Raw genomic sequence first — 12,569 nt, forward strand, 5'->3', positions numbered from 1 at the left:
TCTTATACTTTGCAGATACAAACTTTGTTCTTGGAAAACCAGTTTATATGATTTGCCCTTTCTAGCCCATATTAGCCATATGTAGTCTTATTCAGATTATTATTCTTGTTCCTTAGCAAAACTCCACGGAAAGCATTTATGAGTTAGTATGAGGGATGTACAAAAGACAGGTTTTTTTTTTTTGCAGGTAAACAATTCATCTTTTTAAATTAAATTTAAAAACTATGTAGCCACTCCCCTAAGAAGTTCATCCAGGTCTCTGTGATGTCTCCTATTCCTTTTCTTCTTCATTTCTTGCATGTGCTTCCACTTTGGGCCGCCCTTGTTTCGCTGTCTCCGCTTCTCCCTGTGCCACATCTGTTCACAGTACTGGTCCAGGCTGAAGTTTGGGCTGCTAAGGATTTGGATGTAGTCTTTGTATCTCAACCGTGACTCAGCCAATAGATCCTTGACCTGCCCCTCCTCATGCTCTGCCCTCTGGGTAGTTTCCATCTGTTCATTCTCAATGACATTCAAAGTCAGCTTCACTATGGTGTGGATGAAAGTGTGCTCCTGTGCTTTGCAGTAATACATCCCAGAGTCCTTCTTCTGCAGACTTCGAATCAGTAGCCCATATTCCGTTTTGATGATTCTTTCATCGGGTTTCAACTGCAGAATTGGAAAAATGTAGGTAATAAATTAAAAACAGAGAGGGCTAAGAGCAAATGAAAACAGGATAAATAACTGGACTTGGATGAACCTAAAAGATATATTCCCTGTCTCCCTGTCATCAAGCACACTATGGTCAGCCATGGTTGAAGAGGGTAAAAAAGAAATTCAGCTAAAAGAATAGCTTCCAAACCATATTCTGAAATTTTTACATTTGTATCTTATGAAGTGTAACTGAACTTTTGAAATACAGTTATTCTTTCAGTATAGATACAGTAATGAAAAGTTGTAAAAATCAATGAAGTAGAACTGGAAACTGTTAATTGATCTGCTTTACAGAGATTTAAGATAGAAAACAAAATTCTAAGATAAAAAGTTAATATGTCAGCTTCAGAATAAGGATGTAAGATTAAAAATCACTATAGCTGGGCATAGTAACGCATACCTATAAACCTATTATTTGGGAGGCTGAGACAGGAGGATCATAGGTTCAAGGACAGCCTCAACAATGTAGCTAGACTTGGCAATTTATAGAAAACCTAATTCAGAAGAAAAAATAAAAAGGGTTAGGGTGTAGCACAGAAGTAGAATGTCTCTGTGTTTAATACCAAATACTATACCACAACAAAACAAAACAAAAAATGTGTACAAAAGGAACATTAATAAATGTTCCTACCTGTAATGTAAAAGAAATAACAATTCCAAAAGAAACGTACTCTATTTTCTGGGTATCACCAAATAAATGACCTGAACTGCATATGAAAGTTGTACATGGCAACTTGTTTAAAGTCAAGTAGAAAGGCATGGCTACAGCTCTTGGATGTCATGCTGCAATTGAGCTGGACCATAGTCAGAAGGTTAGTGACATTTAAAGCTGAATTTCCCTTCTGACTATGGACTGAATTTTGATCCTGTATGTATATGTGATACTTTAGACGGTGGAAATACTTGCCATATCTTGGTATTTCCTAACACATTAATGTGATTTCAAGTGTGAGAAAGCACAATGAACAAGAACCTCCCCTGAAATGTGATGCTTTGTATCCTTTGAAGCAATGTTACTGAAAGGCAATTCAAACATTAAGCTTGCCTGGATCCTAGTCTGGTGTGAATAGCAAACTATCTACAGTAAAACTAGAGGTATGTTTACCAACACAAGAGCTCTGTTTAACATAGAGAATTGTTGAATGGCTAGGCATGAAATGAAAAAACAGCAGCAGCAACAACAGCAACAACAGCAACAACAACAACAACAACAACAACAACAACCGAGAAATCTGGAAGATTTCCCAGTGTACACATCTGCCCCTGTATTGTAGACTTCTAGTTGATGGAACTCAAGGAGGCATAAAGACGGCTAAATTAAATTTATTCACAGTGGGTGGACTATACGCTGCATCTTTATTTGAAAAATATGTAGGAAAAAAATCCCTCTAATTCTGGAAATATGAGAAAAGAAAAAGAAACATCTCTGGCTACCAGCCCAGTTAACTAACACGTATATGGTGAACCACCCTCTGTGCCAGAGAAGTGCAGCTGGCGGGGTACCATCTGAGGCCACCAGCAGGTCACAGCTCAGATCCCTGGCTAATGAGGCTGAATGGTCTTCAGGCTGCCTTTGCTCTGCACTGAATCCACACCATCAGGGTTTTGTTTGTTTGTTTCCTTTACTTGTCCATTTGCTAAGTCAGATGTGTAGTTTTCTTTTCCTAATGTATTTATTCTAAAGTCTCAGCCATTTAAAAAAATGCTATTGTAATACAAAATAACCTCCAACCCACTTAACATTCTCATGAACCATAAGAAATCTCTGTCTAAAACAGATGGAAATTTGTATTGGTAGGGTTCTGAAGGGCCAACATTAAACAGAAATGGCAATCTCAAATTTAACACGCTACACTTATTTGTTCCCTTTAAATAACTTTATTGTAAGAATTATTTTTAAAAATGTAAACAAATCTTGAATCTCAATAAATGACTCTGACTCTATAAACTGGATTCTGGTTTCTATCTGCTACACTGCCTATGGAGACTCATTTATCTTCCCTGTCGGTCTCGCATCTATCATGTCTTTGGTATAAACACGCTGTATTTAGTGGATTAAAAACAAAGAAATTCGAAGGGTAAAGTGTGAAGTATTACTAGTAACATGATAGGCTACTGTCATGTTACTTGAAAGATAATATCCTAAATCTTTTATTTCTGTGATTCTCTAATATAAAATGGCTTGAGGTTATTACCATGACACAGCGGGTACCTTAGGTTCCAGTTTATCTCTACATTCTTATTAATGCTTAGCTGTACTTAATATGGCTTTTAGAGACTGTTACAGCTCTGACTCAGTACATTTTATTGTCCCCTTTAATCTTCTGACAGGAAGAAATTATGACTCTCACTTTGACTTCACACATTTTGGGCAGCACTTCATCATCGCTTTGGCGATTCTCTTTTCGTATCCTGTTTATGCTGTTTTACCCTGAGATCTGGTTCCCGTCCCTGCTTTCCACTCTAGCCCTGTCCCCACAGGACTCAAAATTTCATAAACACCTGGCTTTTCATTACTCGGTCATGATCCTTCACATTTGCTTTCTACTGCAGAATGTTGAAATTGGTCTGTGGTTTTTGAACTACAGATAACAGACTTGCTTTAACAAATTTGAGTTTTATGCATTTACTTAATTTCTGTCAGGTCATTCAACCAATTGTTACCTTTATAAAGTTTCAGAAATAATAATGCCTTTAAGGAAATGGCACCTCTAATTTTAAACTGACGTATTTTCCCAAGATTTTTACAATTTAGAGATAAAAATCTGTGACCCGGAAGTTAAGCCATTGATTAACTACCTATTTTACATTTACCTACTTTACATTCTCATTCTCTGTAATGCTTTCATTCTGTGCTGCAGTGCGATGCATTATGCAGCAGGGTCTCCATAGTGCAGTGTCTGCATAGTCAATTTGGTAAATTCAGTTCCTCTGCAGAGAGATAATGCAATCTCTGGCCACTGATTTAAACTCATAAAATGTTCTTCCCTCTAGAAGTGATAAGCAAAAACTGTTCTAACTTACAAATCAAAACCATGCATAAGCTAGGGTCGACTAGCTCTTTGCCTAATGTGAATAAGGATAATATACTTGGCATTATTAAATGTAGATCTTCAGTGAAGGGCAATTCATTTAAAATGAGAAGAGTAATAGGAAAGGGACAAAGGACATTTAGGTACTAAGCGGCAGGCAAAGGTCAGGGCCTTTATCTCTGTTAATAGCCGCCTAATGGTAATTCCTTTACAGATAATTCACCTGTCAGTTTTTTCAGAGTTAAAGCATTGCACATGTCTTGGAGGATACTAGCTCTTCAAGAATATCTCATTTCTCTAAAATAAAATAAAATAAAATAAACCCAGAAAATACCACTAGGGAAAATTAGGATAAATAAGGAAGAAAGCTCCGAGTGTTTAAAAAACAAAAACAAATATCAAAATATCAGTGAAACTATTACAAAAATTTGGCCATATTAAAATGTAAAGCTATGAATGGTTTCCTAAGTTAATGTGGGCGAGGAAAAAATTGGAATGGAATAATATGAATACATATTTTTTAAGTTTCTCAGGGTATCCTTATATAACACTGTATATGATATATTATTTAACACAAAGCCAATGATTAACAATTTTAGGAAATACCAGAGAAAGAAAAATATTAAAATAGTGCTAAAGAAACTAGCTCATTATTTTAGAAAAATCAAACTTATAGATGAATAACTACTAGATTAATATATTTTAGTATATGTAAATATAAAATGTGAAGTATATATATGTAAAAATAAAATAAATATGCTATCTCATGGAGGAAGGAGTCTTTTAGTGTAATCATTCAGAAATTCTAGAGCTATAAAATCAATAGATTTACCTATGTCATATTTAAAACTTCCATAGAAAAGTTAGGATATGTTAAGACACAAAATATTAAATTTATATATCAAAATAAAATTATTTTTAATATGTGTAGTATTAAATTATTAATGTCAATAATATATGAAAGGCTTGAGGAACACATGTTGATACAATCTGTCCATGAAAAGTAAGTAAATGATAAGCAAATAATCTACCAAATGCAACCCTCACCAATAGTTGAGAAATAGGAGAGGGTATGATGTTCACCTACACTAATATTTTTTAAGATAATTTTATTTTTTTATTTTTAATATTTTTATTGGAGTATTACAGTCTCACCTAATAATGCAGTTCATAGTCATAGTGACATACATGCACTTAATACTTGGTGGCTACACTAACATTTAAATATATATATATATATATATATATATATATATATATATATATATATTTTTTTTTTTTTTTTTTTTTTTTTTTTGCAGTACTGGGGATGGAACCCAGGGGCATTATACCTCCAAGCAACCCCTTCAGCCTTTTTTTAAAAGAATTCTTTATTTTGAAACCAGGTCTCAATGAGTTGCAAAGGGCCTCACTAAGTAGCTGAGCCTGTTCTAGAACCATGATCCTCCTGTCTCAGCCTCTCAAATGCTGGGATTACAAGCATGCACCACCATGCCCCGCTTACAAAATATGTTTTTTTCATATTAAATTGGTAGAAATTTTCTTAGGATGCACAATTTTGTTCTGCTTAGAACATGCACTATTACAGTGATTTTCATAGAAAATTGGTAATATGTGATTATCAAAATCCATAAAGATAATCAATGTCTTCAGCTTATTTGTTTGGCTTCTAGGCACTTGTCCTAAGTTAGAGAAGTAAAGAAAAATTTACGTATGGAGAATTTATTACTTTCTCTTAAAGAAAACATCACTATTTATATAAAGTATAAAGTATTTATGCATGTCTGTGGCACCATAATGGGGTGGAAAAGAGTCAGAAAAATCATAGTATTTATTAGCACTAAGGAAAATGGAAAATGCTCATAGTAGATGGTGAGTGCTGGAATAGAACAGACACCAAAGTAGTACTTGTATTTATTCACACTTAGTGGCAGCATGGTTCTTTATGCCTTATCAAATTTAAAACCATTTATATTGTGTTTATAATAAAAAGACCTAAAATAAAGACCTACAAGTGAAAAATGCAAATATTTGAAAAAGTGGCAAAAATATTAAAACACATAAAAATGCAATATTACAAGTGGGATAAAGTATTGCCTTGTTTATTCATTAACATCCAGAAAGTTCAACAGAAGCTTGGGGACTGCCGATTAACTTGCTAGTTACAGCATAAACATCATCAATTTCAGGAACAGCTTTCAAAGAGAGTCAGCAGATAACTGACTCATGACCTCCCCACAGCACCCAACTGTGAAACAGCTCAGTAAGGAAATGTTCTCCTCCTGGCAGAGAATAACCTGGTGACAGCCTCAGTGCCACAGGAGATCTTGGTCCCTCCCCCAGGCATTTTGAGTGGAGGAAAGAATCCAAACTGTGACCTTATGGGAATGGAACAGAAGACACCCCGCTGAGGAAAACACTTCCAATGCAGTCTGGATATTGCCCTTTTCCTCAGCTCAGGATGCAGAATTGCATATCCTGGACTATGTGAAACTGGCCATTTACAAAGACAGATGAAAACACCAGTTGAAACATTACAGCCAAGGTACTTTTAAGTAAATTTCAATAAATACACTATTTCTGCTCCATTGAAATTCATAGAGCATGGTACCATCATGACTGTATGATATACTGTTAAAAGGTACATTAAAGTAATGACAGCAGTTCCAGGAAAATGAAAGATGTAAATGGAAACAACCATAGGCCAATCTAGATTTGGAAGATTACCCCCAGCAGAGCACCAGAGTTCATCTAAAAGTCAGAATTAATTTGATATGGGAGATAAATCACTTATTAAGTAATTATTCTTAATTAAAATAATCAAACTTTACTAGCTATGATATTAAAAATGCTTGTTTAATAGATTTCACATTAAAATTTGTAATGTAAATAAAATAAATATGCATGTTGAAAAATACAGAAAAGATTCTTCGAATATTTCTTGGATAAAATGTAAATAGCATATTTTGAAAGTTAATCATCTATTTCAGATAATATTCCAATTTTATCTGGTAAAAAATGGGACTCTTAAGTATAGATAAGTCAGTGTAAGTATAGATCTGCTTAATCTATAAATTTATGGATGCCAGTTAATGACGGAGAATCAAGTTCTCTTGTAGAAACTTGACATAATAAGGAATGGAGTTATTCCCTTGATATGGTAGTAAGTATGTATGGTCCACATTTTGTTAGAAAAATTATTCATGTATTTTAGATGAAGATAATGATATTTTCTTCTTCATGCAATAATGAGATTATATCTTTAAATCAATGTTTTATAAAAATTCAACTCTTCTACACCAAAGTCTTTCAATCTCAGCAGTATCAGCATCTGAGGTCAGAGATTCCTAAAAGGAATTGTACATTGCAGTTTCTCTGCATCATCTCTAACCTCTACCCACTAGATGCCAGGTGGACCCGCACACTCACCCAGTTCTGATGACCAAAAATGTCTCTAGATATTGCTAAATAGTTTAAGATCCAATTAGGGTTGAGATCCAGTGTTCTTGACTACTGGTTGACTAATTGCATTTACTATTTAAATGTTAATACAATGCTAATATATTTATCAAAGAAAACGATAAAATGCAGACTGCTCATGAATCTTCAGAAGTCAAACTGAAGGCAAGGCCAGTGGTTTTTTTTGTTGTTGTTGTTTTTTGTTTTGTTTTGTTTTGTTTTGTTTTGTTTTGTTTTTGGTGTTACTGGAGGTGGAACCCTGAGGCTTTCTACCTCCAGGCTATATTCCCAGACCTATTTTATATTTTATTTGGAAACAGGGTCTCATTAAGTTGCTGAGTAAGTAGCTGAGGCTGGCTTCGAACCTGTGTGATCCTCCTGTTTCAGCCTCCCAAGCGCGAGGATTACAAGTGTGCGCCACCATGCCCAGCAAGGCCAGGGTCTCTTAAACATAAGAGCAATGTCATTTCTTGTTCCATAAGTCCTGATCAATAGAGTACCTGTAACTTTGTGTATATTTATAGTTATGGGAGCCTCTTCTTCAAAATTCTACCTTCTTATGTGTTTTTTTCCATCTGTTTTTCACAGTAACTTCAGTATTTTTGTTCACCCTAGAAAATCCCGATCTCTGTGGCTCAGTGATATTGCCAAAGGTCTCAGGATCAGGTTATAGCTCAAGACATCTATCCTAAGTCCTGTGTTCACATTCTATTACGTATTTTAGTGTCCTTCTTTACTACTAAGAGTTTTAGAATTACAGTCTGCGTATCACTGGTTTCTTTCTGACACAGTAATGAAGAATAACAAGCATCTCAATTAATCTTTGCTTTACCACAACCAATTAATATTAAATATAGGATTTCTCAGACTACCCAAAGTCAACTCATTAAATCTGTGATATATACAACCTATCTATGCCAAAAGTCTCCATGGTATATTTCAATCACATGTATATATGATATATGTACAATTTTTATCAAATTTATGGCATGTAAAATAAATATATTTTGCTATAAGTTTAACATATTTCATTGTTGTGCTCTAAATTGAATGCAATGTGAATTAAAATTTAGTTGTGCTACTATGGAGCAAAAAATATTGTATTTTAGTTCTTAGATAATTTTCCTAAAATATAGGCAACTTCTGAGAAATAAATATTTGAAAAAAATGTAAGTTTTTTTTAGCAAATCAGTCTTTTAAAGACATGTTTTATTTGTGTATTCATATTAAATTGGCTTGCTCTTATCTCAAAGCCATTTTTACCTTTTGATTTAGTGGGCATAAACTGTTATTTTCCCTTATATCAGATAACAATGACAGCACCATGCGGTACTAGAAGTTGAATCTCTCTCACATAAACCAAGCACTATTTCCCTCAATGTGAACATTCCTCAATGATGATAACTCACCTCTTCTCGATGTTCCTCCCCTGTTCTCTGAATGTACCACTTAATAGATGCTTGTTGAGATTTAGGTATGCATTCCAGAAAGGTTGAATTAAATTCAATGCCAAAAATCACCTTTTCATCAGCAGTTTCATGACTAATGCCTAGAAAGCAAACACGGAATAGGAGATTAACCTTGACCTGATTGTAAAAGCAATAGGAAAATACATTGATTCAGAACAGATGCCATAGGCAAAGAATCATACATATTATTAAAGAGATAGGCAATTCATGCTATAATATTGTCAGGAAGTCAAATATTATCAACAGACTGATTATTAAACTCTACATCTATATTGCAATTTTAACTTTCATCAGTTGCAAATTTTAGTACTTTTTAAAAATTATTTATTTATTTTTATTTATTTTTTATTGGTGCACTGTATTTATACATTATAGTGGGATACAAACTTTTGTAGACATACATGCACACATCGCCCAGTCAGCCCCCACCCGATCCCCACCCCATTCTCTCCCCATCCCTCCCTCCCATGCTTGGCTTAGTGGCTGACATCTAGTATTATAGCAATTTATCCAGAATTAAAAATGATAATCTCACATAACAGTTTCATTTGTCTGATACCAAGCTTTTGATGACTTAAAGATAACATTTCAATATTTCTTTTTACTTTCTTTCTTACCAGAGAATATTTTTTTTTAGGTGAAACTATCATATATTTATATATCTATTTTTCAGAAAAAAAATCTATCCTAATATGGAATATGGACTCTAGATACCCAAAATGATCTTGAAAAAGAACAAAGCTAGAAGATATATATTTTCTGATTTCAAACCATATAAAGCTACAATAATTGAAACAGTGTAGTACTATTCTAAAGGCAGATATATAAACCATTGGAGTTAAATAAAAGCCTAGAGCTAAATTCTTCCCTATATTGTCAAGTTATTTTTGACAAGGTTTCCACGAACATTTGGTGGTAGAAATAATAATCTTTTAACTAAATATTGTTGAAAAATAATAATTACATGGAAAAGAATAAAATTGGACCCTTACCTAATCCCATATACAAATATTAACTCAAAATAGATAAAAGACCTAAATATAAATCTTAAGACTATAAACTTTTAGGAGAAAATCTGGGTCATAAAACCTCACAACATTGAAATTGGCAGTGATTTCTTGGATATGATTTCAATGGCACAGGCAACAGAAGAGTATACAAACTCCCTAAAAAATAAAAAATAAAATATTGTATATCAAAAGACAATGTAACCAGAGTTAACAGTTACTAATAGAATGGGATAAAATATTTCCAAATGCTATATCTGAAGGTATATTAATATTCCAACTAGAAATCCTAAAAATTAACAATAATAAAGGCAAACAATACCATTTAGAGATAGGTAAAAGACTAACATAAATAATGAATCTCCACAAATAACCAATCTTAGTTGTCTGTTGGCTGGAAAATCTCGTTTCTCTGGTTCTGGTGTGTGTTACCTATTTCTTCTTTGTAGTTAATCTCTTTGAGTATTTTCTCTAGCACTGGTTTTGAAGACATAAATTCCTTCAGTTTCTGTTTGTCATGGAAGCTTCTTATTTCTCCATCTAATTTGATAGAAAGTTTTGCTGGGTAGAAAATTTTTGGCTGGAAGTTGTTTTCAAGGAAGTTGGAATATGTTATTCCAAGCCCTTCTGGCTCTCATGACTTGGTTTGGGAAGTCTGGAGTGATTCTAATTGGTTTGCCTCTGAATGTCACTTGGCCCTTTGTTTTTGTTGCCTTTAAGATTCTCTGCTTGGCTTCCACATTGGTCATTTTGACAATTATGTGGCGTGGGGATCCTCTTCTCCGATCCTGTCTAAAGGGAGTTCTATAAGTTTCCTGGACCTGTGTATCGACCTCTTGCTCTATATTTGGAAAATTTTCTGCTATTACTTCCTTGAAGAGATTGTTTATCCCTTTGGTTTCACTTTCTTTTCCCTCCTCTATTCCAATTATTCTTAGGTTAGCTCTCTTAAAATGGGCCCATATTTCTTCAATATCAGATTCCTGCTGTCGGTTATTTTTTTCTAGATTAGAAACTATGCGTTCATTTTTGGAATGATCATCTTCTAAGAGCGAGATTCTGTTCTCCATGTGGTCTAATCGGTTGTTTGTGCTTTGAATTGAGGCCTTTACTTCATTAATTGCATCCTTTATCTCTTTTTGGCTCTCTCTGAGTTCTTTTCGAAGCACCTCTATTATTTCTACAGTTATTTTCCTGATTTGATCTTCTAGAAATCTCTGATTTTCTGTTTTATCGGGTTCTGATATTGTGGGGTTGTGGGCATTCATTGCTCCAGTGTTATTCCTCTTTCCCATGATTTCGGAAGTTTTTGCCTTCTCTGGGTCACTATGACTTCACTTAAGGTGTTCCGGATCTCGAGTCAGTAGTATCTCAGACCCCACTACTCCTTTACTGGGTTGTATCACAGAGACTCCGACCCAGAGAGTCGATAGAGGCTGCTTTAGACTGTGGGGGGTGCCAGGTTGCACGTTCTCCTATGGTGTGATATCTCTGCCACCGCCACTCGCCGACTGGGTCAAGTCCCAGGGAGTACAGTACTGGGATTTCTCCTCTGTTGCCTGCAATTTGACTCACTGTTCTTGAGTACGCAGATGTAGCTGTACTAGACTCGGTGAATTCACTGCTGCTGCTGCCGGTGGCAATATGCACCGCTGCTACTTCCTTGGCCTTGAGGCTGGCGTATTTCTTCTTGGTTTTGAGTTCCACTCTGAATCCCTGCGGCGTGTGCTGAGCTCAGCCACTGGGAGCTTTGGATGCTCCCTGCGCCAAGAAATCCCGCCCGGTTGTTCCGCAGCGGCTCACCTCGGCTTGCTGTTGCCGTCCGGTGAATTATCTGCTGCTGCCGGCAGTATGGTGCTGCTGCCGTGTCCTCGGGCGTGAGGCCGGTGTATCTCCTCTGTGGCTCTGAGCTCTGTTCTCAGTCAGCTTTCTCTCTGGAGCCTGGTGATTTTTTTGTTTCTCTGGTGATGGTGTTTTCTGGCTATGAAAGGCGCTGATTTTGTGGTAATGGAGATTGGTTGTTAGCGGGGCTCCTAAGCCCCGCTTTTCTCGGTCACCATCTTCCCGGAAGTCAAATTTTAGTACTTTTATTGGTGCATCGTAATTATACATCATAGGGAGGTTCAAAGTCATACAAACAAACATGCACTTAGATCTGGTGTGTTTCCTTCAGGTTCCGCCTCACTATTCCACTGTCCCGGTACATAATAGAGATTTCAGTAGTGATGCTTTCATATATGGGCATGACATAATTTCAAATGTTTCATCAGTTCCTCCTTTTCCTATCACTACCTCCCTCTCTCATCCCCTTCCATTCTTGTTTCGGTCACTCTCCTCAAGCTTCCACATATGAAAATAACATCAGAACTTTGACTTTCTGAGACTGGCTGATCTGACTTAGCATGCTGTTCTCTAGTTATATCCATCTCCCTCCAAATGAAATAATTTTTTTCTTGCTTATGTCTGAGAAAAATTCCATCGTGTATATATACCACATTTTCATTAACCATTCGTCTATTAACAGACACCTAGGCCAGTTCCACAATTTGGCTATTGTAAATTTTGCTAAGCATGGATATACATAAATAGACATATATCACTATATTATTTTTAATTTAAGTCTTTTGAAAAGATACCAAGGAGTGGTAGAGTGGTATAGCTATTTCTGTGTGTGTGTGTGTGTGTGTGTGTGTGTGTGTGTGTGTGCGCGCGCGCACGCGTGAGTAGGGATTGAAGCCAGAGTCATTCTACCTTCAAGTTACATCCTTAACCCTATTTTATGTTTATTTTGAAACAGGGCCTCACTAGGTTAATGAAAGTCTCATTATTTTCTGAGGCTTTCCTTGAACCTGTGATCCTTCTGTCTCAGCCTCCTAAATACTAGGATTACAAGTAGTGTGCCACCCTGC

At 35.5% G+C, this 12,569-nt stretch overlaps 1 protein-coding gene across 1 annotated transcript in view; it reads right to left on the bottom strand.

Annotated features, from left to right (window-relative positions):
* Positions 1-222: 222 nt before the first annotated feature.
* SEMA3D (semaphorin 3D) overlaps positions 223-12,569 on the bottom strand; it is a gene marked incomplete at both ends in the record, with an annotated part of 140,803 nt that continues 128,456 nt past the window's right edge. Inside the window, 2 exons of the mRNA XM_080700828.1 lie at positions 223-648; positions 8,594-8,733. Of these exons, the coding sequence (XP_080556954.1) occupies positions 223-648; positions 8,594-8,733 (566 nt within the window). The remainder of the gene's footprint in view (positions 649-8,593; positions 8,734-12,569) is intronic.

The sequence above is a fragment of the Muscardinus avellanarius genome, assembly GCF_963383645.1.
Source record: "Muscardinus avellanarius genome assembly, chromosome: 9".
Taxonomy (NCBI): Eukaryota; Metazoa; Chordata; class Mammalia; order Rodentia; family Gliridae; genus Muscardinus; species Muscardinus avellanarius.